Source organism: Lates calcarifer, linkage group LG14, assembly GCF_001640805.2.
Source record: "Lates calcarifer isolate ASB-BC8 linkage group LG14, TLL_Latcal_v3, whole genome shotgun sequence".
NCBI lineage: Eukaryota > Metazoa > Chordata > Actinopteri > Centropomidae > Lates > Lates calcarifer.
Window position 1 is genome coordinate 456,431 of NC_066846.1, and position 27,791 is coordinate 484,221.

Sequence of the window (27,791 nt, forward strand, 5' to 3'; positions counted from 1 at the left end):
AGACTGTTTTTCTGTGCTGAAGAGTTGGTCGGTGGTGGCCAACATCTGTTGGGTCATTAAGACAAAGCATTCAGAACAAATGTTCACTTCACATTGGCAGCCACCCCAGTGCAGTCTGAAATGTTGTGAGAACAATGCTTTTGAGATGCTTAGCATGTCCTGTTTATTGTAAAGACATTCATGGTACTCAAAAGATTGAATCCTAATCACTTTAGTGATTCCGCTGACTTTTCCCATAGTGCCACCAATAGGTAAAACTTCCATTTGTCCAACACTTTAGTTTAAGTCAAATGAAGATTTATTTGACTGCATTGCCATACTAAGGTCCATCATATTTACATTTTTTTAAAGAAAGAATACTAACACTGTAAGCTGCATTAATAGATCATTGAGATGAAATACAGCGTAGAATGAGACAATGACACATAGTTATAACAACAAAAACTGTAACAATGTTAATTATAAAATGAAAAAAACAATGTAGCCAGTTTAGATTAATAGTGTAAAATGTATGATGAGGGTTACAGACGTGGTGAAACAGCTAAATAGGCTGCAGTTGGTTATATGTTTGAGGAGAAGGATAATGTGGGTTTGGAGTCTGGTGTTAAAGGTTTTCAAGGAAGAAACTTTTCTATTATAAGCAGGAAGACTTTTTCAAAGGTGAGGGCCAGTGAAGGTAATGGCTCTGAAATGGGATGATTTCATGTATTATGAAAAGTCATCCAGAGAATGAAGAGTATATACAGGCTTATATGGAGTAATGAGAGCTAAGAGGCAACCTGGTACTAGTTGGAGTAGTTTGACATCAGCAGTGGAGATCAGACACTTAGGGTGCATCTGAAATGAGTGGGGGTGCAGTAGTGCAGACACCCAGTGATAATGATTCATCAAAAACTGATTATAAAACAGTCTATATACGTTCATAGCTGCTTTTATCTGGATCAAGCCATCATAACATTCAAATACATACGACTTCATGTCATGATGAAGTGACGTGCATTTACATTCATATTGCATTTACCCACCAAGTAACTGTCAAATTATGACTTGCAGTAGACCAGTTATTAGGTACAAAACATAAGAAACAAAAGGCACATTCAGCATCTTGCTTGTGTCATTTAGTCACTGCTTTTGCTATATTATACAGTGGTGGGAAAAAAGTTTTTGGACACCCTTAAAATTTTACACAATCTCAAATATTATCATGAAATATTTGGGGAAAAATCTTTTTTGTGTTTCAAAAGGTGTGGCTGCATTAGGACAGACACAAACAAATACATTTTTTTTTTTTTGTTTATTGTTTACAAGAAAAACAGAACTAAATTCTTGACAGTTTCAATATGTCAGTTCTCAACATTGTCGGTATTAAAGTCAACAAATAACAGAGAATGTGTTCAACACTGAACAAAAAATAAATAAACTATCACATCATCAAATTCAATATTTAGTAGTCCTGCCATTAGCACGCAGTAGAGCTCTAATCCTGGCTGGCATGTTCCCCACGAGACTTTTCACACTGTTGAGGGGTAATCTTGTCCCATTCTTCTTGAATTACTGCTTTGAATTCTTCTAAATTCTTTGGTTTACGCTTTGAAACAGACCTTTTGATAATCCACCACAGATTTTCAATGGGGCTCATGTCCAGGGATTGAACTGGCCGCTCTAAGACTTGGATACAGTGCTCCTGTAGCCAAGTTCTCCTGGCCCTGGATGTGTGGCAAGGGGCATTATCTTGTTGAAACATCCAGTTTTGACCTCAATGGAACAGTGCATGTGCAGAAGGGAGCATGTGGGTATCGAGAATGGCACAATACTTTATACAGAGTTCAATGTGCCATCACAGACAGTGAGATGACTCCTGCATCCCCAAACCATGATAGCTGCCTCCACCATGCTTGACAGTAGGTACTGTACATGCTGGAGATAAAGCTTCACCTGGCCTTCTGCATACCCTCACATTATCAGGAGGAGGATAAAGCTGGAAGCTGGAATCATCACCACAGAATCTTCTTCCAATTCCTGGCTGTCCAGTTCTTGTGTGCTTGGACCCAGGCTAACAACGCCAGGCTAACCTCTGTCTCTCATTGATCAGGGGCTTCTTGTAGGAGCCTTAAGTCATGATCAAAAAGTCAGCCATCGAACACTGTTTGGTTTGAACTATAAAATGTGCTGGCTTTATATAGACACAAAGCACGGCAAGAAAAACTAGTGTTTTTTTAAAAGCACGACCTTCATTAGTGGATCACTGGTACCAAAATGACCCAATACTCAAAATTTCTTATGTATTTTTATGGAACCAATCAATTTTAAGTTTTTAATGGCTTTTTTAGGATTTGTTTAGTATTTTGGCTGTGACTGTACTCAAAGAAATTGCATTTGAAGACCTAAGAGTGATTCTTAATGCAATATTTCACAAATGCATGGGGTGTCCGAAAAACGTTTTTCCACCACTGTATAATAGTTTGTTTTTCAGTAAAATACATTCTACAGTGCATCTAAAATTCATTCTTTTATTTCCCATGAAAACATTAATTCAACTACATATCTGACTTGCTCTATTCATGTATGATGGAAGTGCTTTATTCTTCTGATTGTCAAGTCTGTCCTCCATCCCTCCCTCCTCTGCATCCTCTCCTTTTCCCATCATTCTCAATGGCAATAGAAGCCCACCATGTTGTTGGGTTTCGCTGTTTACTGTCTGGCAGCAGTGAGCTCCCCCCTTGTCTTTAGTAAGGAAGTAAAGGAGGGCATTAAGCCATGCGTTGAATGACGCCAAAGGCCTTGTAATCTTATAGCACATGGAGATCATGGTCATGGTATGACAGGGGACTCTCTTTGTCACTTTCAACAGAAGGAAGATGGTTCTAGTAACATGAAAGGGAAAAAAACACAGAGCAAAAAGGAGGGTGATGGTGACAATGGTTTTGATAGATTTACGTCTGCGATTGGCATATGGGGAGTGGGCACCAAGAAAAATGGAAATTCCTTCATCTCTTCCCACTGCCCTTGACAGTCCATCGCTTCCTCTTCTTTCTCTTCCACCTGTTGCAGGGCTTGCCCTCTCATTTCTCTCCTTTCCTTCATGTCTTCCCTCTCCTGAACCTCTTTGGGACGAGGGTCGTGAATGCAGAGTCCTAAATATAGTTAGCACAACATGAGAGTAACACCAAGCAATTATTGAAAAAGGCACAAAAAAGCCCAGCAAATGGAGTATGATGCCATAGGGTACATAATCAGGAAACTCCTTATCAATGGCATCGTCCCAACAGTTCTGGTACTCCTCAGTAACCCCTTCCAAGTCACTATGGCTTCCATTACTATTTATCAATGATGTCTCATGGCTTGGGTTGTCAGTGCTGCTCATGTTGGTGCCCATCCACCCCAGTCTTGTCACATGACCAGTCTGAGCAAACCGGAAGATAGGGCAGGTCAAAGCAAAGACCACAATCCAAACCAGGACACAAGTGCACTTGACAGCCTTCTTTGTCTCCAGTGTGATGACTTTCATTGGGTGGCAGATACCAAGGTACCTGTGGACAGAGATGCAAGTGAGGAAGAAGATGGAGCAGTAGAGGTTAAAGTAGAAGAGAAAACGGACCAGGCGGCACATGAAGTCCCCAAAGACCCAGCGGTCACGCATGATGTAACTAGCCACAAGGAATGGCAGTGACAGGCCGTACATGAAGTCTGTAGAGGCCAGGTTGACCATGTAGATCAGAGAGGCATTCCAACGCTTGGTCTGACGGAAGGAACGGTAGAGGACGACAGAGTTAAGGAAGATGCTGAAGATGAATGTGAAAGAGTAACAGATGGGGAGGAAGATGTACTTGTAGGACTCATCTATGCTGCAAGATGGAGGGGTACTGGAGGGAGAAGAAGAGGGTGAGGAGGAACTGAGGATGTCATGCAGTACTGAGACACTGATATTGGGAGGAACCCCACTTCTGGATGACATTGTGAGGAATTAAATGATTTTCATGTGAGGAAGAATCTGAACAAGGCTGTGGCTTAAATGTTTCTGTCAAGCTTCTTCTCTGTCATCCTTGTACTCTGTACCGTATGTATGCATAATCCTGTACAGTAGATTTTCAGGTGATTTCAGATCCATGAGTGGGTGTTTACCTAGAGATAAAGAGACAAATTGGTTATTTACCTATAATCATATAGGGACTCACTTCATTTGATCAACTAAAATTCAGCTTAGCAGCACATTCAGTAGTATTTTACTGGCTCTTTTCACAAAATAACTAGTAGATGCTTTCCATTGAAATGGAGTTATGTGTTTCAAATCAAGTCTATAAATGGTTGATAAAAGTGTCTGTCAAGGATCAATATTACGCCCCCTGCTACTTACTGTATTCATAAATGATAGTTGTCTTGCAACTAAAAATTCCAGAGTCAGTTTTTATGCTGATGACCCCATAATTCCCTGAGCATTATTGCAGACCAGGCTTTCTCCATGTCACAGACCTCCAGGCATCTTTTATCAGTTAGATTTCCATTGAGGCAAAACTGAAGCATTACATACTTGGGAATTGGACTAGATATAGTTAGATAACCCACATTGAACATCTCACTTAAAAACTACATTTTACATTGAATTCTTTCTCTGTCCCCTGAATGGTGGCTGAGATTTTAAGCTTTCTAAACTGTCTGTTTTTTCATGAGGTGCTCCAGTCTCACAGGCCCATTGACCCGCTTATTGCACTCTGTATTTGGCTGTCTAAAACTTTGGAAAGTCAAGAGCAAATATTGATGCAGGGTTTGAGAGAGTTAGGAAAAATCTGATTGACTGAAGTCATGCAGACTGACTGTGCGTCTATCTAATGTCCACGTTTACCTGTTGTTTTGATAAATTTGGTATAATGTACTCTTCCACAATTTTGGTGCCCCTTTAACTTTCCTTATCATCAGGTCAAAATTTAAATTTGTCATTTGTTCATGACCATCAGCTTTGACTGTGCTTTGTGTTCAGTGATGAGCATATAAGAGAGCAAACATGATAAATATTACCTCACAAACACCAGCATGTTAAATTGTCAGTATCATAGCATGCTGATGTTAGCTTCTAGCTAAAATCACCAATTAAAGTATAGCCTCTCTCTGAAAAACATTCTACATTTGTTTTCTTGGCTAATATTGAGATGAAGGATTGGAAAGAGGAAAGCTTCCCATCACCCCACCTTCCCCCTATTCTTTGATTGTTGACAAGGACCTTTGCGCAATCTGTTTGACCTCCTGCTGTATGCTGCTGATTCTTAGTGCTTGTTTGCCTTCCTGTGTACAAGGGTATGCTGCTGATTCAGTCCCTTCTCACCCCATTAGCTCAGCAATAAGTAACCACGCTTGCCTTGGGTGTCTCCATCCCTCTGTTCATCAGGTCTTGCTCTCTCTCCACTGACTATAGCCTGTCTTTACAATCCCAAAACCTATTCTGATTGTATGTCACTTGAAGAAGTGCTACAATATCATCAAAGTCAGACAGAAAGCTAGACAGGATTAACTCAGGCAACACTTCAGCTCTCAGTTGAAAAGTTGTACTGCTGCATATTAGGATCAGTGCATAGGCAGGTGCAAAAGTATGTGTTTGTGTAAATGTTCCACCCTCAGGTTATACTAACACTTTACAGTAAAACACAAATACAATGACGAGAGAAATTAAGTGAACCCTTTGGAATTATCTGTATTTATGGATATATGTAACAACAAACAAACAAACAAACAAACAAAGCTTAATGGAATCATTGGAGCTGGTCAACATTTTCCATTCATGAGCCTACCACAATTAAAATGTTATTTAACAAGCATGGCACGACACCACAGAGGAACAAAACATCACTAAGTGCACCTTGACATTCCACAACACTACTGGGAAAATGTTTTGTGTGCCCTGTGAAACTGAGGGCACTGTATACCTGTGAAATGAAAACATCATCCCAACAGTGATGTACAATAGGGGGGACATCATGATTTGGGGCCTTTGCTGCCTCTGGGCCTGGGCAGCTCACCATCATTGAGGGAAAAATGAATTCCCAAGCTTATCAAAGTATCCAATAGGATAATGTTGGGATGGCTGTCCACCAACTGAAGCTCAGAAAAAACTGAATGATACAGCAGGAAAAATGACCCTAAACATGGCAGTAAATCTAATACAGAATGACCTCAGACAAAGAAAATCCATCTTTCAGAGTGATCCAGTTCGAGCAGAAATCTTACCGCAATAGAGATGCTGTAGTATAACCATAAAAAGGTAATTCACACCAGGTATCCTAAGAATGTCAGCTAATGTTGCTCATGATAGGAATTGTCAGGTCTCTCTCTGTAAATATTATAAAGATGGTGGTCTAGACCTGTGCTATATGAAAAGTGCCTTGAGACTGACTTCATATGTGATTGGCGCTGTATAATAAACTGACTTGCATATGTTGAGCTGGAAAAGCAATGGTCCAAAATTCCTCCTGAAGCTACAGAAAGCATTTACCTGCTTTCTGGTGTGGAACTATTCAACTGTTAATGGTTACTGAAATAACCTCCCTAGTAAACCTAATGTAGTAAACCATTCAGTAATTTGCATCAGGTAGTTTGTAACCCCTTTAAATAACCAGTGTGTTATCAAGGGTTAGCTCCTTGACTGTGCAGACTGTTTTTGAATGCATGCTACACATTTTTTTTTTATCTTTTGATGTTTATACCACAGCTTCAAGCAGCCATCAATTTCCATCTGAAAATCTATTAGGACAGTGTAGTGACAGGACAGACTCTGTAGTGAGTGCACAGACTTATTCAGAGTACTTTAGGTTCTCATCTGACTTTGAATTCAATTAATGTTGAATATAAATAAGCACTGACATGTGTAACAATCTTTCTTGTCACTTTTCTGTCACAGTGATATATTCCCAGTGTGTAGTCTTTGCTCATTTGCAAAAAACAAATTAGAAACCTGGTTACAGCTATACATGTTTTCTCCTGGGAAAAATCTGGTTAACCTGCTTAAATTACTATATGTCCAAGCACTGATTTTTTTTTTTTTTTTTTGCAGGCTTGACATTCACTGTGATGGAATGTACAACTTAAGCAAGTTTCAAGAGTCTGCTAATAGATTTTCATATATACAGAGATGAATGGAAACCAGCAGCAGCCTGAAATGGTAGGACAAACACATTTAATACAAATATCACATTTATGTCCAAGTTAACCCTTATAAAAACTATGATTCAGAGGTTTTGTAATGCATTTTGTATTTTTTTCTCCTATAGAGCTCAGGATGGTGATGTCAGCAACACAACACTTGCTTTTTGATTTGAAAGTTAAGTTGTGGAGATTAAAAAGTCATCAGAGTGGTGAACTGTTATATATATATATAGTATATATATTATAGTGCCACAACCATACACACAACCAAAATGGAGACCATTAAAGAATAGTGTTTTTCCACTTCCCGACTTGGAGGCAGCATCAAGGAGTTCTGGTCTCCAAGCTGAGAAGAACTTTTTTATGCCTCTTTTTTGGGCAAACCAGCTTATTGCGGCTAGCTCAGACTGTCATCGAAGGAGCCCAAAGAAGCTACAAGCTACTGCTCCTGCTCCTACACCAGAATAATAAATGACATAAAACGACCTCAGCTCTGATTGACTTTTATTTTTGAGATTCACAGTACAACTTAGTACAACTCCAAGGTAAAAGATCTAAAGATATTAAGTGCAATATCTAATATCAAATAAGAAGAATTATAATAAAAAGTGTCAATGAGATGTAAAAGTGTAAACCAATACTAGAGAAACTTAATGAGGAGGCAAAAGAGCATCATTTAGAGAAAATAAAAGTAATTGGAGAAGCTGATCCCCTGAACACAACAGTGGTCACTTGATTTTGAGGAGCTATTGATGCTCACATTCCCCGATCATCTTTTTATATACAGTCTATGTGTATTGGATATGAGAATGGCTAAAACTTGCCTAATGCTAGCTGACACTTTAACAGTCTCTGTTGCAGCATATATGACCACATTACTATTGAGTTTAGTGTCTTCGTCCAAGTTACCTGTCATCATCTGTTGATGTTTTGGTTCTGCGTGAATGACAACATGACTACCCACAATACAGTGCAATTCCTGTTCTCACTGGCTTCCATTCATTTATATAATTAGTGTTCACTCAAGCAAGTTTTTAGAGACTACTAGTTACTAACTAGAAATTAATGAAAACCAGAGGATGTCTGACACAGTAGAAACAATACACCCAAACAGTCAAGACTGTTTAGCATGTTTTCAAAAATGGTCAGCACAAATTATACATTATTTGTAGTTATGGTCCAGTAGCAGCTCCACCCATTCATGAATAAGGACTTTGAGTTAAAATTGGTCAAGAAAAACCTTTTATGAACAAATTTGCTCAGGTACATTGCTAGATTAATGACCTTTTAGTATAGGATTTTGATAAGTTAAGTACCACATTTTCTTTTAGATTCTCTCTGCTGTTCAGTATGATAGATTAGTCAGTTTAACTACAATAAAGCCTTTTGACATGAGGAAATGTAAAGTATACAAATGTGAGGCTCAACATTAGTTTGAATCTAAATCTAAATCTAAAAATCTTGTTAAAATTCTTCATCTTGTTGAAGTTCAAGTCATTCTATGACTTTTTAGGCCTGAGACTTTTGAAAGACACACAAATGCTCTGTATTAACAAACTGAGTTACTGTTTTGTTTATGATCCCATCACTAGGAGTGAACATCTTTCTTTTCTGGACCAAATGGAGGCCAATTCAAAGAGGTAGTTTTCCAGGAAGACCCTCTGAGCTTCTGCAAAACCCCAGGCTACATAAACTCCAGCCTGGTGTATCATCTGCCACTGAATTCATATTCAGTCTCATCAAGAAATGTTCCAGGGCACGCTTTAAAGTCAGTTACAAATCAAATCCTTGAACTGATGAACTGAAAAAATAACTGTTTTACTGCTTTGGTAAATACACTGAACAAAAAATAACCATTGTGAAGTCTTCAGGCTTGCATTAAAAGTTTAGTGTTTGTGTAAAGGGAACTGCATGAAACTCATAAATACCTGCATCACTGCAATCTGCTGTGAGACAAAGAGCTTACCTGTGCCAGCGATGACTTTTACTCCATATGGCTTCCGTTCTATCTGTACCCATCAGAATAATCACAAGAAAATACAAAAAACACTCCAAATGGCTTTGACTGCAGTGCAGCTATACTGTATGTCCGCAGCTTCAAAATACACCTTATCCTGGTTATATATAAAATACTCAGCAAACATCCACTGAAAGCAGTGATCAGGGTTGTGGCAATCTGGATTAGTGTCCCTGACAGTTGGACCACTTCAGTTTTCACCTTTTTTCTGCTGCTTCTCTGAAGAGTCCGACCAGTTTCCTTGGTAATTCAGTCCCTCCCTCTATCCCTCACTGTGTGTCATCCAATTCCTCTTCCTCGCTTCACCTGTCTGTGTGTGTGACTTGCTTTTTCCTCGCCCACTGAACTGTGTTGGATGTTTTGCAATGGAGGCTGATAACCCTGGGAACGCACAGACAGATGAATTGATTCCATCAATTTATATCATATGGTGCAGAGTAGTTGCCCCAAATCCCAACCTTTCCACCCAAAATTTACTGATAAGTGTGAAAGTTCATCCCATCCCAAAGTGGTCTGAGTATAAATTATTATATTCTAGTTTGTATATTGTTTTTAAATATTTGGATTATTTCTACTGTCCCCCACTTAGGTATTTTGATCATGCTTTTATCTTGTATTCAATTTTTAAATGTTTAAATTTAGCCACTGTATAAAGACTCATTCAGATTAAAAATCCCATTTTAAGGAATGTCCTGGCCAAGATATGCAGCAATCGCAATGTGTTATAACAAATCTAAATTAAATTCTAATCTCAACAAAGTTTAAAGCCTCAGCAGCCCCACTCCATAATATAAAAAATTTCAATGAAACAAGTATATGAACAATTTTATTGTGTATGTATTGTTAAAACAGAAGCATAAATGTCCTCAGTAAGTTTTAGATATTTCTATGTTTTGATATGACTGTGAAAGCAGCACCTGACAAAAGATCAGTGATAAAAATATTTTATACTCAGTATAAAAATCATGAAATTTTGGTCAGCAACCGTTGGATAGTCTGATTAAAATTTTAAACTGACAAAACCAAAAACACACCCACCCAGGCATGCATACATAAAGTCACTTAGTAATACAGAGAACATCAATCTGTTCAGTGTAAAAACACACACACACATTCTTCTCTGGAACGGATTGTACTAGCACTTTATTTATTTAAAGGCACAATCTGCTATCCAAAGTAAACCAAATAATTAATCCACCACCAAAATTAAAAAAAAGTATCAGTGGTTGCACTCAAATAATATCCAGTCCATTCAATGTACATTTTAAAACAAGACAATAACTAAATCTAAATCATTGTTTTTGTTTTTGTTTTTCTGGTGGTGAAGGTTTTATCATTAATTGATAGATAAAACAAGGAGTTAAACAGGGTCCCATATGTTGCTATTATCCTGTTTATTATCAATTCTCCAGCTAACTGGGTTCTTCTAACGGAAATCTTTAGCCTACAAAAAGACAAGCATGTATTTAAAAAAAAAAAAAAAAAAAAAAACTACACTTGAAACCCAAGAAAACAACAAAGACAGGTTGTTCAGAAGAATTAGCAGCCTCTTAACATGAGTCCCTTTTATATTGCAGTTTTAAGCCTTTAGAAAAGATGCTAAACACAGCAAAATGTACAAAAAGCATTGCCCCAGTGTTAACAAGCCTCATTTGTTAACCTCACTTTACCAACTGGTATATCTGTTAAGATAGTATTGCTATTTTACTTTATTTATTTTATTTTACTAAAAGGTTAATACTTTAGTGTCTGTTTAGGATGTTAAAAGATCATTTCCCCCCCACATCTTGTAGTGAATGAATTATCTGAGTCATTGGCACAGGGTAAGATAACTGTAAAAACAAAAGCTGTCAGATAAAGGTGAGTAACAGAAAAAGTAAAAAATAGTCTTCTTTTCACTCATATACAATGACTCAACTTGAAATTGATGGTCCTTGCTCACATTTGGAAGTTTTTTCCTCCCTTCTTCCAATCTTGGTGTAAGCTGGTTTAAAATGACCTAAACCTGCATATGTTGTGGACATAGTGTAGATGAAACTGATTGTCTAGTTGGTTCTCTAACGTGACTCCAAGTAAGAAGGTAGGGTGTTAAAAATATGTTTTACCATTCACTGCCTAGATCAAACAAACCAACCAACCAACAATTGTCTGGTTGGGCTAAGATTTTGGTCAGACTGAGATGTTTGTGGGGGCCACTGTGGGACAATCTCATTCACAACAATGTTCACAGACTGTGATATTTGTCCAAATGCTGACATAACCACTCCTCACTGCTCAACTGATGAACTTGAGATGGAAGTGATCAGCAGATTCATAATGATGTCAGATCCTGGACCTCAAGCAGCATGGCATCCTGCTCTGTCCTCAACTGGTCCCGGACTTGGAGAAGGCCCACTAGCTCTGAGCTCAGGTCTGACGTGGACAGATGAAAAATAAAAAAGCACTTTAAGGATGCATCAGAGAAATGAAGACAAGGGGACCATTTCTTAACATTTAGGGTTATAGCTGAGACTAATAACTGTGTGTAGATGTACCTTGTATGGCCTGGCTGAGAGATGTACAAAGAGCATTTAGCTCCTTCATAGGGAGACTTTGCAAATCACTGCGCTCCAAATGTCTCCTCTGGACTACAGGATCACTACGAGCTGCAGTCTGAGAAGAAGAGAGGAAAGAGGAGGAGAAATGTAATAAACTGTATTTGGGTATAAAAGGCAAGAAAGGGCTGCATCACTACGACGTCATGACATGCTCCACCTTGTGACATTAGCCTCACCAGTGTTTTGTGATCTGTTCTCAGTCTATCTCGTAGGTTCCTCAAAGTGTTCCTGAGGCCTCTGGATTTTGGTTTCTCTGGCTTGGAAGCAATCTGAGGAGTTTGAACCGTCCCTCTCTTTAACAATAGAGAAGGACAAGGAGAAGAAGAGGATGTGACTCTATCTACTTGATAGTTTTCATGCCCTTTGCTACTTCCTTTTACGTTTTGCATCTACAGTCACCCAGTTGCATCACAAAGGTAACTCAATTTCAGCTCACCTATTCTAAACCGTTGTATTCTACTGTACTGAACTCGTTGTAGGGATAGTTACCCATGTGCTGGAGCTTCCCTTCATGCTGATATCTCCTTCCCTCTCCTCCTCTTCCTCCTCACTTTCACTGTTGTTGATGAAGCAGAGCTGAAGATTCATCTGTGTCTGCAGGCTGGTGGATACAGTCAAAGAAACTTCATGTATTGGATTTATACTGGTCATCATTTTCTTTATCGCAAAAATTGTAAGGAAATTACTTTCCATAATTTTCTTCATTGGTTGGTCTTTCACAACAAACTACACTGGGAAATAACACGACTGTACAGTTTTGTTGAAAGAATTTGGGCTGGTTGCACAAAAACAGAATCTGATGGGATCTGTCCAAAGATGAATTATTCAGTGGCCTGTTGTACCTGTACCTGTATCTTTAAGAGAAAAGTCAACACAAACTGCTGTTTTAACAAGCTAGTTTCACCTTACAGGTTCTCTATAGAGAAATCCAAAAACCCTTGTTATTACTGACACTGGTGGCCGTTAAGTGAACTGCAGACTGCATCCTGTTGGTCGCACTTGCACTTAGTCACACTTTGCAAGTAGGTGGGTGCGAGCATCAGTAAATGTTAGCCATGTAGCTGTAACTTAGCTACACTGCAGCAATCTGGCATTGGTTTGTTAGCCAATGAAGTAATTATCAAACCGCAAGCTTGTAAATTTAGAAGCCAGATCAGGCCCAGGAGTTTGGATGAATTAGCGGATGTTATCCACTCAACACAGTAGTTTGCTACTAATCTGTCCATGTTAGCAGGCAAGCTAAGGCTAGAAAGCATTAGCCAGCTAATACCACAGTATCACAATAAATTTCAAAGGCTTTGCAGTAATGATAGCTCTCCGGCCCAATATGACAGTCATGATTAATAACTACATCAACATCCCTTCATCTAGATGTAAAAATACTGCTGCAGTCAACACCTTGACAGCTATACATTTCTGTTGCGGCCCACCAACCAATACACACCACCATTACAGTTTCAAGTGAATACATAGGAAAAAAATGAAAAAAGGAAAAATGACTCTAAATTGCCTGTAGGTGTGAATGGTTGTTTGTCTATATGTGTTGGCCCAGTGATAGACTAGCGATCTGTCCAAGGTGTTACCCACCTCTTGCCCAATGTCAGCTGGGACAGGCTGCAGCCCCCCCACAACCCTTAACGGATAAGCAATATAGACAATGATCAAATGAATGGACAAAAAAGAAATGTTCTACCTTTGCAAATTACAAATTACCAACCAAGCTTTTTGTTTTGCTTTTTTTTACTATTCACCCAAAATCTACAAATTCCCGAGTGTATAGTTTTGAATAATGGCCTCACTGAACACACTGAATAACAGAAAACATTGTCACATGGTGATATTTACAGTTAAGCTGACCTTTGACCATTTGGATATAAACAATTCATCATAGTAGACATTTGTGTAATTTTTTTTGTAAAACTAGCATTCTTGAGTTATGGCCAGAAGCCGGTGACCTTGACCTTCTACCACCAAAATCTAACCAGTTCATCCTTGAGTCGAAGTGAACATTTGTTCTAAATTTCAAGAAATTCCCTCTGGGATATTGCATTCACAAGAATGGGATGGATGGACAGACACATAAATGGACAGACGGACAACCCAAAAACAGTACCTCTGGCCACGGCTAATGCCAGAATGTAGGCAAAAAAAGTTAAAAATGCATGGTGTGTGTGGGGTAATAGCATATTCAAAGTATGCATTGGAGCAAAAGTAAATATTGCCTCTACTTTCTCATATTCTCTAGTCAATCTCAACATTTCATACTCTGAAGTATATTTATAGAAGAAACACAACAGTATTTACTTAAAGGCAGAGTTAGGCATCCTGGAAAATATAAAATAAGATATTCAAAATCAAAACGAACAACACACACACACACACACACACACACACACACACACAACAGACCTCTTAGGTTGTGTGTTACATTAGCTGCAGAGAGGCTAATAAGCAGAGCAGATCAAACGGTCTACTGCCAGAGCAGCATATTTCTCGACCTTAACCAACAGCAATAAACATAATCCTAGATTTCTTTTTGACACTGTTGCTAGACTCACTGAAAAGCAGCCGTCTCTTAGCTGCTCGCCCTTTACTGCTCATGAGTTTCTTAATTTTTTTTCAGTAAAATTGATGAGATTAGATTAAAAATCAGCTCTTCCTCACCAGCAACTGCTGCAGATCCAGCTGAGCATTACATTGAGTCTCAGAGAGTTTCTGCTGTATGTCTTGATTCATTGTCTAAGCTGGTATTGGTTTCTAAACCCACCACTTGCCTTCTCGACCCTTTACCAGGTAAACTCCCCAAAGATCTCTGGGCAGTCTTGGGCCCTGAATATTGTGAATCTATCACTGACGACTGGCACTGTTCCTTCTAGCTTTTAAATAGCTGTGGTTAAACCTTTACTTAAGAAACCACACCTTGATCCTGGGTCTTTGAGTAACTATCGGCCTGTTTCAAATCTTCTGTTCTTCTCTAAAATACTAGAAAAAGTTGTGTCTCAGCAGCTTTCAGCTCACTTAGCTGATAATAATCTAGTAAATAAAGTAGTAAATGATCTCCTACTCTCTCTGGATTCAGATTCCACCTCTCTGCTCCTCTTACTTGATCTTAGTACAGCCTTTGATACTATAGAACACTGTATATTCAGTTGAGGCCTTTAAATCCAAGCTAAAAACTCATCTTTATGCCTTAACTTTCAGCTAACATATTGTTCTGATTACTATTTCACGTTACTATTTTTCCTTCGCCGGGTTGGGTCAGTCTCAATGCATCAGTTAAGCTTAGTAATTATTAAATGTTATCCATGATGTCCTGCCGACGAGATTACTATAAACCATCTTCATATCGCTGCATCACTCTAACTGTGTGTTTCTTCCCTCAAGCACATTAGTGCCCAGGCTGTGCTTCTCTCTCTCTCTCTCTCTCTCTCTCAGTGCAGGGTTCTGCCTCCGGAGCTGTAGAGTCTCGTGCTGCTCCCTCCTTGTTACATTTAAAATGTGTGTTAATGGTATTGTTACTGCTATTAATGTTTCACTGTTCTGTCATTATTATTCCTATAACTATTATTATTATTATTATTAATTACTTACATCTGGACATAGACTGTGTATTTTGTAGTGTTGTTTTTCCCTCATCCCTCCACCCCCACTTCTCTCTGTCTAAACCAACCGGTCAAGGCAGATGGCCGCCCACTCTGAGTCTGGTTCTGCTCGAGGTTTCTGCCTCTCAAAAGGAAGTTTTTCCTTGTCACTGCCACCTAGTGCTGCTCATGGTGAAACTGTTGAGTCCCTCTTTGTAAATTTTATAAGATAAAGAGTTTGGTCTAGACCTGCTCTGTATGTACAGTTCCTTGAGATAACTTCTGTTGTGAATTGCGCTATATAAATAAAACTGACCTGACATGACTTGAAATGGTGTCTCAGAGCTAGCACAACAGCTGCAAACAGCCATACACACAACTCTCCTCCTAGTCTAACTAACATTACACCAAGAACAAACATCTCTGCTCTGTAGCTTTAGCATGCACTGGATTTTCTGTCTTTCTCGCCCCCTTTATCCCCTCCTACCTCTTGTGCAGGAGCATGAACACTGGAATTGATCAGGCCAATTCATTTACATCCCAGTTCTAGAGCCAGGGCTGTATACACCTTTTTTTCAGCACACACACACACACTCACACACAAGGTGCAGCTTGTAGATCAGGAATCCCTGAATTCTAAGTGCATTAGATTATAATTGCAAGTTAGGGCTGCCCCCTAAATGTCAACTATTCAATGCATCAGTTAGGAGGTCCCTGATTCGACTCTCAGAACGTCAGACAACTTGTTACATTTTTTGTTAGCTACCTCACAGTTCACACACACAACACCACAGGAGCAACTGTGCAATGGGCTATAAACCTTACAACCAAATCTGGTCTTAAAATGACCAGTCCACAAAACTAAATGTGGAGTTAGTTGATAAAAAGAGAGGGCAGAGTAACAGCGTGATCCAGGCAGTGTGACTTGCTCCGATACTCTCCACTCTGGTGTCAGGTGAGTTCTAACTGCCTGCTAAGAGCTGCATGTCAGTCACAAATATGTGCACAGCTTAAATGGAAATCACCAGTGTTATGACAAGTTAAAACCAGCTGACAATGTCGCACCTCGGCAAGAAAGATAACTAAACTATGACCAAGACGCCAACTTAATACACATCTTGTTGCGGTGGCCTGCCACAGGAGAATTTTTGCCACTACTGCAATAATATAAAGCCGCAAAATACCCAGTTGAGCCAAGAGAGAGAGAGAGATAAAGAAGAGAAAGAGAGAAAATGGTAGCTAACATTAAGTCTGATTTGTATTTGTATTTTCTATTGGGACAAATCCTAAATCCCAAGTTTTTATCAGCTATGTCTGTCTCTACTTGTCACTGTACACCTGCTTATCCTCTGCAGGGTCTCGGGGGAGCTGGAGTCTATCTCAGCTGCTTTCACGCATGTATTAATATTTACCAAGTGGAGCTGCATTTGAGAACGCAAATGTCTGAATCATTTGGACCAGACATTAACCAGACCTTCTCCTGCCAGCTCCCTATTACAATGTCCGTGTGATGTCAAATTGAGCCGAGGTGTAAATAGACAAGTGGGTGGGTGTGTTGATAACCTTTCTTTCCTGTCTTACCCAGGTGCCATCCCTCACCTAAACTGAGCTGAGTATTTCCATTGGGTGGGAACTCGTCTGACACTGATACCCTTTTCTTGAAAGAAAAGGGTTAAACCTAGACAGGTGATCAGTCTATCTAGAGTGAGTACCGGGAGGTGAGTGCCAGCACATGACTGTTGCAGGCGTCGTCTCCATCCTCCCAGGTCTCTGCTCTCCTGCCTCTCTCCTCTGTCCAGTTCATTGCAGCTCTGCCTCGCTCCAGAGAAATTCCACTCTGAAAACCATACCAGACATGTGTTACACAAACATTTTACTGTCCCATTGTACTTGATGTCATAATGGGGTGATGACAAAATAACATGTATAATAATAACGAGTATACATTGGGGAAATTTTAGTTGGTATGATTGATGTTTGCTTTTGTACTTTCTTTACAATGACTGTACTGTTGAATATCTGAGGTTAGCGTGGCTTTATGCAAATCAACAGTGGGTCATTAGTGTAACTGCTACAAACTAAGTCATGTTTGGTCCACGTCACTGTGTTAGTCTGAATGTGGTATAAGACAGAGCATATCGACACCCAATACTCATCATAAGTGACCACAAAACATCCTAAGGTAGGAGAATCCAGATCTATCTTAATAACTCAATGAAAATTAACTGTTGAATGAACTGATGAATTTTATATTTTATTCAGTTTTTAAATAACTTAATGGTGACACAACACACAAAAGGAGCCATAAATGACAATGACGTGATATGCCAAACAATACATGTGCTGTATGGAGTTTGCTAGAAACATTTTTAGCTCTGGCTATTGAACCTCTAAACTTCTTGATGTGAGAATGAATCAAAAGGTGTTCAGGACCAAAAGCTAGCATGAATACTTGTTCAGTTTTTCAGTCTTGTTTACTAGGGATGGACAATTTATTGGTTATCGCTGTTTTGTTTTTTTTTCTTAAGAAAAGATTTTTGTCATTTTATATAGCTAGTTTAATGCCTCCCTCAGAATTCAACTTGGTAAATAATTAATTTGTAAATGCTATTCAAAGCACATGCTAATAGTGATGAAGATGCCTTTAGTGGTTGCACCACAGAGATGCTGAAAACCAACATCATTTCATAAATCATATCTGAGAACCAAAATTTGTACATGTGTTTGTGCACCTTGATCATTTAATAGCATATCTTATCCCCACTTTGATTGAAAGCTGCAAGAAGAGGTATCCGTCATTTGACACAATCAGACTAATAATAATAATGTCCGACAGCTTACTGCAGTTAATTGCAAATCAAATATCTCAGAGTGATTTATTTTGTTTAATTGAATAAGTGTGATGTTTCAGTGAAATTAGATTAGATGGATATGGTGAGGGCAAATTTATTCAAATGGTAGCAGCACGCACACTTATTTATAAGCGATCACCAGTTGTTGAACTGACAGTGGCTAGTTGGAAAATTTTAACATATCACCCAACCACACTGTGTACTTATTCTTTGAATTACAGTTGTTTTATTAAATGTAAAACAGGGTTTATAGAAAAATATTTTTATATTTTCCAAATAGGGCGAGTTCTTTTTTAACAATTTCTTGAAATTGAACCAAAATCGTGATTTGAACTAATGTGGTTTGCAAACTGCAAAGACTGCGATTATTTTTACAGCAGTCAGTGGATATGTCTGTACACTTTTTTTTAGCCGCCTCACAGTTCAAACACAGAGCACTGCAGGAGCAACAGAGTGATAGGCTGTAAACTTTACAACCAGATCTTGTCTTAAAAATACAAAACCACAAAGCTAACTGTGGAGTTAGATACTTGATGGAAACAGAGGGCAGAGTGACAGTGCAATGCAGGCAGTGTGAAATGCTCCAGTATCACGCAAGTTCTACCTGGATGCCCGTCCTGAGAACTGACACAGCTAAAGTGGAAACTACCGGTGATATGACGAGTTGAAAGCGGCTTACAGTGTTAACAGGCCGGTGAGAGAGATAACTGAGCTGTGACCAAGACGCCAACTTTCTGCTATACATATTTGGTAGGAGCAGCCCTGAAACTGAACACTCAGCATCTCCCTCAGCTCCGGGTTAACAGGCTGAAAATTTTCTTCAAACCTGCTTTCTGGAACAGATCCCTGTACATTAAATCCTGCAAATGTGAAGTACTTTCCCCTGTACAGGCTCTATTACTAAGACAATGAAACTGACTTTTTCCAGCCTGGGACTTAACATCATGCTCCTCTCCCAGATTGTGACCTCTGACCTTTGCTTTTTTCTCCTTCTTCTCCTCTTCTTGCTTCTCCAGCTCAGCGATGCGCAGGCTCAGTGCCTCCCAGTGCATTATGGGAAGGCCCAGATTGTCCTCACCATAGCCTTCCTGCCAGACCAGCGTTGCACCCTCAGAATCTTCATCCTCCTCCTCTCCAATATCAGCATCGTCATCACTCCTCCTGTCATCTTCTGCTTCATTACTCTCTTTCTCCTCCCGCTGCTGCATCTGTCTCTCCTTCTCTCCCTCCATCTTAACAGTGGTGGAAGCAGGAGAATACAGGTTAAAATTTTATGCAAGTGTTTAGGACAGAGAGTTCTACACATCAAATGTTGCAGAGTGCTTGGAGTGTAAAATGTTGTAATACTGAAATCATGTCGAAGTAGGAATTATAAGACAATATGATGTTACTGGAACTTAAAATCAGATCTGTGGCCACCAAAGATGCTGAAATCACGGCCATCATATTTTTCAGGGGAATGTGGGGTTTTAACAACTTGGATGACGTTTATATCCTACAGAGGTAACACATGGTGGGGATTTCATTGACTGATTCCAGTATTTTTACACCACAGTTTTACCTCTGCTGATATGAAACAAATAGTGTGTTTGCCTGTCATGTATTACTATTACAGTCACAGAGCTGACAGCTGACCATTTGTTTTACAAAATAATAATTAGGTTACTGAACAAGTTACAGCTGTTTTGAAGGCATATCCACGAAAAACAGTGGAAATAAAAGGGAAGGAGTTGACGGTGCATAGGATACAAAAAAGTTTAAGTAGCCTGCAGAGCACAAACAACATTTTGCAGAAAAGTCTGCTACTCTGGAACAACAGATATATAAGGTGATCTCCTTACTCTTGGATCATAAAGTTCCTCATCCATCCATTATCTATACCGCTTATCCGTGAGGTTCGCGGGGCTGCTCGAAGTCTAGCCCAGCTGACACTGGGCAAGAGGTATGGTACATCCTGAACAGATCACTAGTCCATTGCAGGGTCAACATATATAGACAAACAACCTTTCACACTCACATTCACACCTATGGGCAATTTAGTCATTATTTAACCTAACTTGCATGTCTTGGACTGTGGGAAGAAGCTGGAGTACCAGGAGAGAACCCATACAGGCACTGAGAGAACGTGCTAACTCCACACGAAACTGAGGCTCGAACCCAGAACCTTCATGGTGTGAGGTGACAGTGCTAACAACTGCACCCCACCATGCCGCCCAGATATCAGACAGGTTGAATTTTAATGACAATTCAAACAATACCCCACCCTAAATCCAGTGGTCAAAATAATGAAAATATATGACATAACCAAATAGTTAGTGGTGATGTTATGGGTAGGACTCATAGACTTGGATTTGGACTCACGCTCTGAGTATTTTTTTTAAAATCCTAGCTAAAACCCTGTCTAAATTCTAAGCTAGACCAGCCAGACACCATTGAAATTCTGGACTGTAACGGTCTGTGATGTTCTCTGTCAGATTTAGGCTAACCTATTGGATTCTTTCAACTTTTTAATACAGAGCTGGTAAAACGACAGTAAATTAGCAGAAAGAACAATAATGACAAGGTTTATCACTTTATTTCACTGTACCATGTTCTGTGATTAATAACTATAAAAAGTCAAAGTTACTGAATCGAGAGTACCCTTGCCTATTTATTAGATGTTTAAGTTCATGGGTCATCTTGAAAATGACTGAACACCCCCCTCTACAGGCATTATGCCGCTTGTAAACTGGGCCGGAAAATCAGAATGTCGAACAAAAAGTTAGGTTCAACGTCGTCAGCGTACTTACACTTGAGAATCTAGCGGAAATGTCTAATCCTAATACAATGTACGCCATTAGTTACTTAAATAAAGTCACTTACCACTTTCTCCGAGATACAAACACAACTCAACTGATGTCGTTGTCAGAAGAGTTGCCACATTGCTCAGCTCCGTCCTCAGCTCCTCCTAGTTATCTTCCTCCTCTCCTTCCTTTCCATCGAGTTTCACACACGCTGCACTCTTTCTTATCTAAGCTAAAGAAGTGAAAATTACGTCCATATACGTCTCATTCGTCTTAGTCTGCACTCTTACCCAAACTGTGTCTAGGCGCCTTTGTCATTTAGCCTACTATCACTAGAGCCTATTCGCTCACTCTTATACCATAAGGGCAGAGGAGTCGAACCTGAGGAATTTCACGAACATGTTTTCGACTCAGAATTCAACTCTGGCACTTCCTGTAGCTGCCTTCAAAATAAAGCCATTATTAATTATCGTCGTCCTGCTCACGTTCTGGCATTTAGGTAGTGCTTGTAACTAGCTGTCACAATGATCAATTTTGTCATCAATGAAGAAAAACAATTTCAAAGCAAACTGTAAGAGGGGTGACAGAATCAAAAACAAAAAGCAAATATTGACCATGGTTTTTTTTTTTTTATTTATTTTTTTTAAAAGAAAAATATAGCAGCATCTCGACAATTCTTTAACTTAGAAGCCCAGGCAACGTAAAAGATGGTTCTGTCCTCTCACTTGCCCATCTGTATCTGAACAAGGCTAGACAGGTAGCGAAGAAAAAACTCCCACAACTGTCGTCGTGCTATGTGGATTACTGTTTCCTTGTAAAACAGAACAACACAAAAAAATCAGTGCTTGACTGTAAAGAAAATGCTGCACGGTGCTAGCTGCTAGCTGATCAACTGAACCACACGGAGAACAAAAAAGGAAACTTAAGGAAAACAAAACTTAAGGGATTAACGCTACCACAAATCACCAGTAGGTGGCAACAACAGGCCAGGTGACAGCACACTCACCGCCTTGTATATTAACAAATATACCACTATCAATCAGTCCGTCCGTTCATCATCAGATAAGAGTACAACCACTTCTGTAACAGGCCTGAGATATGTCTTGGCAACCCCTTGCTTCATGATCTTGACCTCAGCTTTCCTTACTCTGTTGTCTGCACCTGGCAAGGTTTTCATTATAAGCCCAATGAGCCACTCATTGCGTTTGACTTGTCCATCTTTAAGCAAGACGACATCGCCTTCGTGCACATTTCGCTTCTCACCCTGCCATTTCCTTCTCGTTTGCAATGTCGTGAGATACTCTTGCCTCTATCTTCTCCAGAAGCAGTCTGCAAGACTTTGAACCTGTCTCCACTGGCTCTTGTAGAGGTCTCTGAGTTCAAAATCTCCAGGTGGTACTGACACAACACTGGCTTTCTGGGTCAGAAGCATCGCAGGTGAGAGACCTTCAGGAGTTGCAGGGTCAGTTGAGACAGGAAACAATGGTCTGGCATTCATTATAGCCATGACTTCAGCCATAAGAGTGGTCAATACCTCATGTGAAAGGTGAGTAGTTGAGGATTTCAGCAACAGACCATCAAGGATGCGTCACACCACACCAATCATATGTTCCCACACGCCGCCCATGTGAGATGAATGAGTTGCATTAAATGTCCATGTACAGCCTTGGTCCTGAAAGTACTCTTTGATCTCTGGGTCACTGATACTAATCTTCAGCTCCTTGCAGGCTCCAGTGAAATTTGTGCCTTGGTCTGACCAGATATGTTTCACTGGTCCCCCGATTGAAAATAGGCAATGCAAGGAATTGATAACGCTGGAGGTCGACATTGACTTCACAACTTCCAGATGCATTGCTCTGGTGCTTAAGCAAGTGAACATTACAGCCCATCTTTTACTTTCAGCACTGTGGCCTATTGTGAGGCGGGAGGTAATATTCCACGGTCCAAACAGGGTCTAGTTTGTTAAGAGGACTTTGGGGGGAACCTCTTTCTCTTTTAAAAAGACTTTCAAGCTCCTCTCTGTAAACTTCGTGCTGTACACACTGAATGATCAGTCTTTTTGCTTGTGAGAAATCTGCATTTTGCAGGCCTTTGCAGCAGTGTCAGCCTTGCAATGTGGATAAGTGTTTTCACTGCTCTCACAAGGGATTTCCAACTTGAACACCTGTTCTGTAATCTTTGTGGCAAGGGATGTGACCTTAGGACGAATCTCTGTATCCAAGGATGGCTCCACAAGCTCAAAGGATTCAGCCTGCTCGCACACCTCCAGATCAGCCTTTATTAGAAAATCAGGGCCTGAGAGCCAAATGCTGTGCATTCAGGTGAGCTGCCTGAATGCACCTTGTTCCTTGATCTGCAGGATTCTGATCAGTGCTGACATGACGCCACTGGTCTGGTGACTTTCTGATCCTGGTCACTCTATTTGCTACATACACATAGAACCAGCAAGTGACGCTGTGGATGTATCCTAGGATGATTCTACTATCCATGTAGAACCTGACTTTGTGCAGCGCAATGTCACTTTCCTCTGTGATCAGTTCAGCCAGTTCAACTGCTAAGACAGCTGCACATAGTTCCAAGCGTGGAACTGTGTGCGCAGAGGATGTGCAACTTAGCTTGCCATGATAAGCCAACATGGCACTGCCTCAGGCCTGAGGTATGAGGTACAGCCGCCCGCTATAGCCATGGTAGATGCATCTGAAAACAACAAACAACAAACCCAAGGGGGTCATACAGACTGTTGATAACAGAAAGAATTCCTCTCCGTGTGAAGGGCTTGCCACCATCTTGCATTCATTACCTGTGGACAATTTGAGGCTATTTTGTGAAGCCTGACATTTGACTCTGCCATCATCTTCTTGCGCTGCTCTCGGACTTTGTGCACACACAGAATGTCCCATCCTAACAACAGAAGGATAGGAGCACTGGAGTCAGCTGGTGGGATTTTGTTGGCAACTGGTGCAAGATGGGGGAAATACTGAGCAATGTCGGGGGTGGGAATTTCAGATCAGTCATCTGGTATCATGTTGCACTCAAGGAGAGGGGGAAGTGCTATCTGGGTTTTCCCATCAAGCGATGCAACAAAAAAATTGCTAGCCTTTCTTCCTGCTGTCTCTGTTACACCTGAGCAGGTCTTCAGGGTGTAGCAAAATGGAGTTCCCTGGATGCCAAAGAGGTCAAAGAAGTCAGACTTGACTAGAGACCAATTACTTTGGTCATCTAAGACTGCATACATTTTCTGAGCTTTGTGTGGATGGTCAACAGGGTATACGTGGACTATACAGATTTTGGAACAGGATCTCGGACCAGAAGCGCTGCCACAGATCTCTATGCACTTTGATGTGACTTCAGGGAAAGAACCATTTTCTCGCTCTCCTGCCATGCTCTTGCTCTCTCACTTGAGCCTCATCTGACCAAGGAGCCAGACCTGGATGCAGTGCAGAAATGTGTCTGTCACTGTTGCATTCTTTGCACTTTACAGCACTCTCACAGTCCTTAGTCATGTGTCTTGTGGATGCATAGCACTGAGAACAAATAGACTTTTCCTTAAGGTATGTCCTCCTTTCATCTAGGTTCATCCACAACACTTTGCCAAAGGATGTGGCTTGTTGTGTATTGGGCACCGATCATGAAGTTCATGTCATCTTTCCAGATGTGCTTTCCTGGCAAGCTGAAGGTAAGGATGACATATCAGTTTTCCTCACTGAGACAGCTCTCCGACTCTCTGTCTTAGAATGGCTAAAGCTACTGGGTGTAGAGAAAGCAAAACTTGTGTCTTTCCTGATCTTTTCTTGGTTGCAGATGAAGTCTACAAAGAAACTGAATGGTGGAAAGGAAACACGATGTTCTTCTTTGTACTTGGAGCCTTGTACAACCCAGCATCCTGCAGGCCATATGGAAGTTTTCCTATGATAGGATTGACTCCTTGAGCAGTGTCAAGATAGGCTAAACCAGGTAAATGGCCACCTGCCTTTGCTGAAATAAGTCTCCTAGTTCTCTGAGCTGCTGGCTGTCTTTGTTAGTGATTCTTCTCCAGCTTTTGTAGCAGGGCATGTTCAATGATCTCAGGAGAGCCATAAGTCTCCTCTAAACGGTGCCAAATCATCTGAACTCCTGCTAAAGGATTGTGGACGTGAGCAGATCCGATCCTCATTGCTTGCGAAGCGGACTGTGGACCAAGCCACTTAATCACTAGGTCAGTCTCTTCTCTGACTGATAAGTCAAACCCTTTTATAACATCTAGGAAGGAAGATTTCCAAGCCCAGTAGTTTTCAAGACAGTCATCAAATTTTAACAGCCTAGAACTCACCATCTCTCTCCTGATAGTATTGGTATTTTATATGAATAATGTCTCCTTTGTGTGTCATCGATTGATTCATCTTTAATGCTCAGCTTTGAGAGAAGTTTCTCTGTTTTTGCAAGTGGAATGACATGAACTGCCTTTGAATTAATATGGTCAGGGTGTGACAGGTGGTTGCTGTAAGACTGGGTCATGTTGTTGAGTGTTTGATGTCATGGAGTGGGCCTGAACATACTCACTTGTGTGTTCAAGAGCAACCTGGATTAAATCTTCGAGAGCACTCCTCTCTCTCTCTCTCTCTCTCTTTCTGCAGCCTGTAACAGACTTGCTTCTAAGTCCACTTTGCATTATGCTGCTTCGGCCAACATTTTCTGATCCTCTGCCTCAATTCGGGCTTTCTCTCTCATAACTGCAGCTTCCTTTTCGGCATATGAGACCTGTATGCGAGATGCCTCCGCTTTGGCCCTTGCTTAGGTTGCTACTGAGCTTGCCAAAGATCTGCTTGATCTGGATGATGACTTAGAGCCTGAGACTTCTGACCTGACTTCGAAGTGTTGCTGTGTCTGGTCAGTGTTGTGTTGTTTCTCCATGGTGTAGCTGATCACTCTGCGCTTTGAAGAGCCTTGTAGACAGTATGCCGCTTAGAGTTGAATTCCTGTGACTTAGACCACTGTGTAGATATCCTTTTACTATTCTGTCCTCACACTTGAGTATCTGGACAAGGCTAGACAGATAGTGAAAAAAAACTCCACAACTGTCGTCTTGCTATGTGGTTTACTGTTTTCTGTAAAACTAAACAATACAAAAAAACAATCAGTGATCAGATGAATAGATATACATACATGAAATAATGACAACGCACATTTACGACTTCAAAACACTTTTTACCATTTTGTAAAGCATATTGTCCTTTTTAAATAACCCTGAATTTTAATAAATAAAAATATTAATTTAAACAATATCTTCACATTACTGATCAGATGCAGCAACTACTCGTATGACTTAAGGCCTTGGGTCCCTGGGTCTCCTCACCTCCTTTAAATTTCCCTTTGGCTGAACCTCCTCCAGAACTGGTGTCCACAGCCTCATCCTTCTTGGTGCCCCACCTGTCCAAACTGGAATAATTCTCAGGTGATTCAGAAAACTGTCGAACCTTCCTGGTCCAATGCTGGCTCCCTCTCCTGTCTAGGAGGAGCCTATTCAACTGGGACATTTTTTTTCTTCTTGTCCTGATTGTTTGCTTTGATTTTTGAACCTGAATCTGTTGTGCTTTTGAGTCCTTGTCCTGTGGTTACTGTTGATGATAAATTCAACCCCTCCCTCTTTTTCAATAAGTTTAACACAGTACTCGAATCTCATGGAGCTTTTGATAGGATAAGCAGTCTCTTAAACCAATTTAATTTAAATTGGTTTAAATTGTTACATTTTAACAATAATCAAGTCTAGAACTCTTGCCATCACCAGTTAGGCTAAACCATGTTTTACAGTGGGGTTTAACATCCTCCAAATGTAAATACACCAGCTTTTTCTGAACATTGTCAATAGTTAAAGATGTCACACTGACTTGGAAAATAGTCTTTACACTCCTCTGGCACTTGTGTCACCTTGTCAGTGACACATTCCTTTTCCACTAATCAATAAATGGGCAGAGAGAACTGATGCCTAATCCTGCTCATTTTATTGTGACCATAAATGTTTATCACAATATGGCAGAATTTATTCGCTTCCACAGTAGCCATCAACCAGTGTCCTCTCTTTCCTTCAATACATTACCAGGAAAACAACTGAACAAACTTATGATTCCAGCAGACTGAACCATGGCTAAAAAACAAATGATCTCCCAATTTTATCCAAAAAGGACAGTTGAGTGAATTTCCTATGGCAGAATACAGTTTGCTTTTGCTCTCAACATAAAATAAAAATAAAATTAAAGAGGTACTGCACACTTAAGTGTGCTTTTTGAGCTGATAACTAAATAATGCAACAGAGTGCTGAGATGAAACACATCACGTTGCTGTTAATTTTTTAAAATTAACTTCCAAATATATACAAAAATCAGCATTTCATTGGTCAAAAATGGCTCAACAAAAAGAGAAAGAAATCTCCACCTTAACCTGGTGGAATGGAGAAACCTGGGGCAGTGTGACTGGGAGGAATGGCTCACATGATCTGAGCCTGAGCTGTGTGTTGTTATTGGACTTCTGTGTTAGTCATAGACTGGTTATAACAAACACCATATTCAAGCATAAGCTGGTTCATAAATGTACCTGGTACCAGAACACCTTAGGTCAACCATAAACCCCAATTCGCTCATTTAACTTAAAGGTTTTTGGCTTGCACACAAAACTTTTAGTTTAGCATGGTACAGCAATATGAAACTTTTAAGTACATCAATCACAAAATAACTATGTCAAATGACCCTTGAGTGACTGGAAATTTATGTCTGTTCAACAGGACATTTTTAATTTCATGACAAAATAATTTGTATTTTTTGAGCATTTAATTCTATGTCACATTAATGAGAATATAT

General features: G+C 40.1%; 2 protein-coding genes across 2 annotated transcripts; both read right to left on the reverse strand.

Annotated features, from left to right (window-relative positions):
- Nucleotides 1-2,502: 2,502 nt before the first annotated feature.
- On the reverse strand, nt 2,503-4,118 carry si:dkey-6n21.13 (P2Y purinoceptor 3). The gene is given in 2 exon segments (XM_018693877.2): nt 2,503-2,551; nt 2,553-4,118. Coding segments are annotated over 2 exon segments (1,452 nt in total). The 5' UTR covers nt 3,956-4,118.
- Nucleotides 4,119-9,961: 5,843 nt separating this feature from the next.
- si:dkey-6n21.12 (schwannomin-interacting protein 1) lies at nt 9,962-21,408 on the reverse strand. The gene is made up of 7 exons (XM_018693907.2): nt 21,041-21,408; nt 19,153-19,410; nt 17,039-17,163; nt 12,235-12,346; nt 11,922-12,038; nt 11,683-11,800; nt 9,962-11,560 (listed from the first exon to the last, which is right to left on the reverse strand). Exons 2-7 carry the CDS (start codon nt 19,408-19,410, stop codon nt 11,460-11,462), a joined length of 831 nt encoding a protein of 276 aa, XP_018549423.1. The 5' UTR covers nt 21,041-21,408; the 3' UTR covers nt 9,962-11,459.
- Nucleotides 21,409-27,791: the final 6,383 nt, after the last annotated feature.

Coding starts and splice junctions, on each gene's coding strand:
- si:dkey-6n21.12 (XM_018693907.2), bottom strand. CDS start 19,410: ATGGAGGGAGAGAAGGAGAGACAGATGCAGCAGCGGGAGGAGAAAGAG. Junction 17,164..19,152: donor AGAAGGAGAAAAAAGCAAAG/GTCAGAGGTCAC, acceptor TATGGTTTTCAG/AGTGGAATTTCTCTGGAGCG. Junction 11,801..11,921: donor GAACAGATCACAAAACACTG/GTGAGGCTAATG, acceptor TCTTCTTCTCAG/ACTGCAGCTCGTAGTGATCC.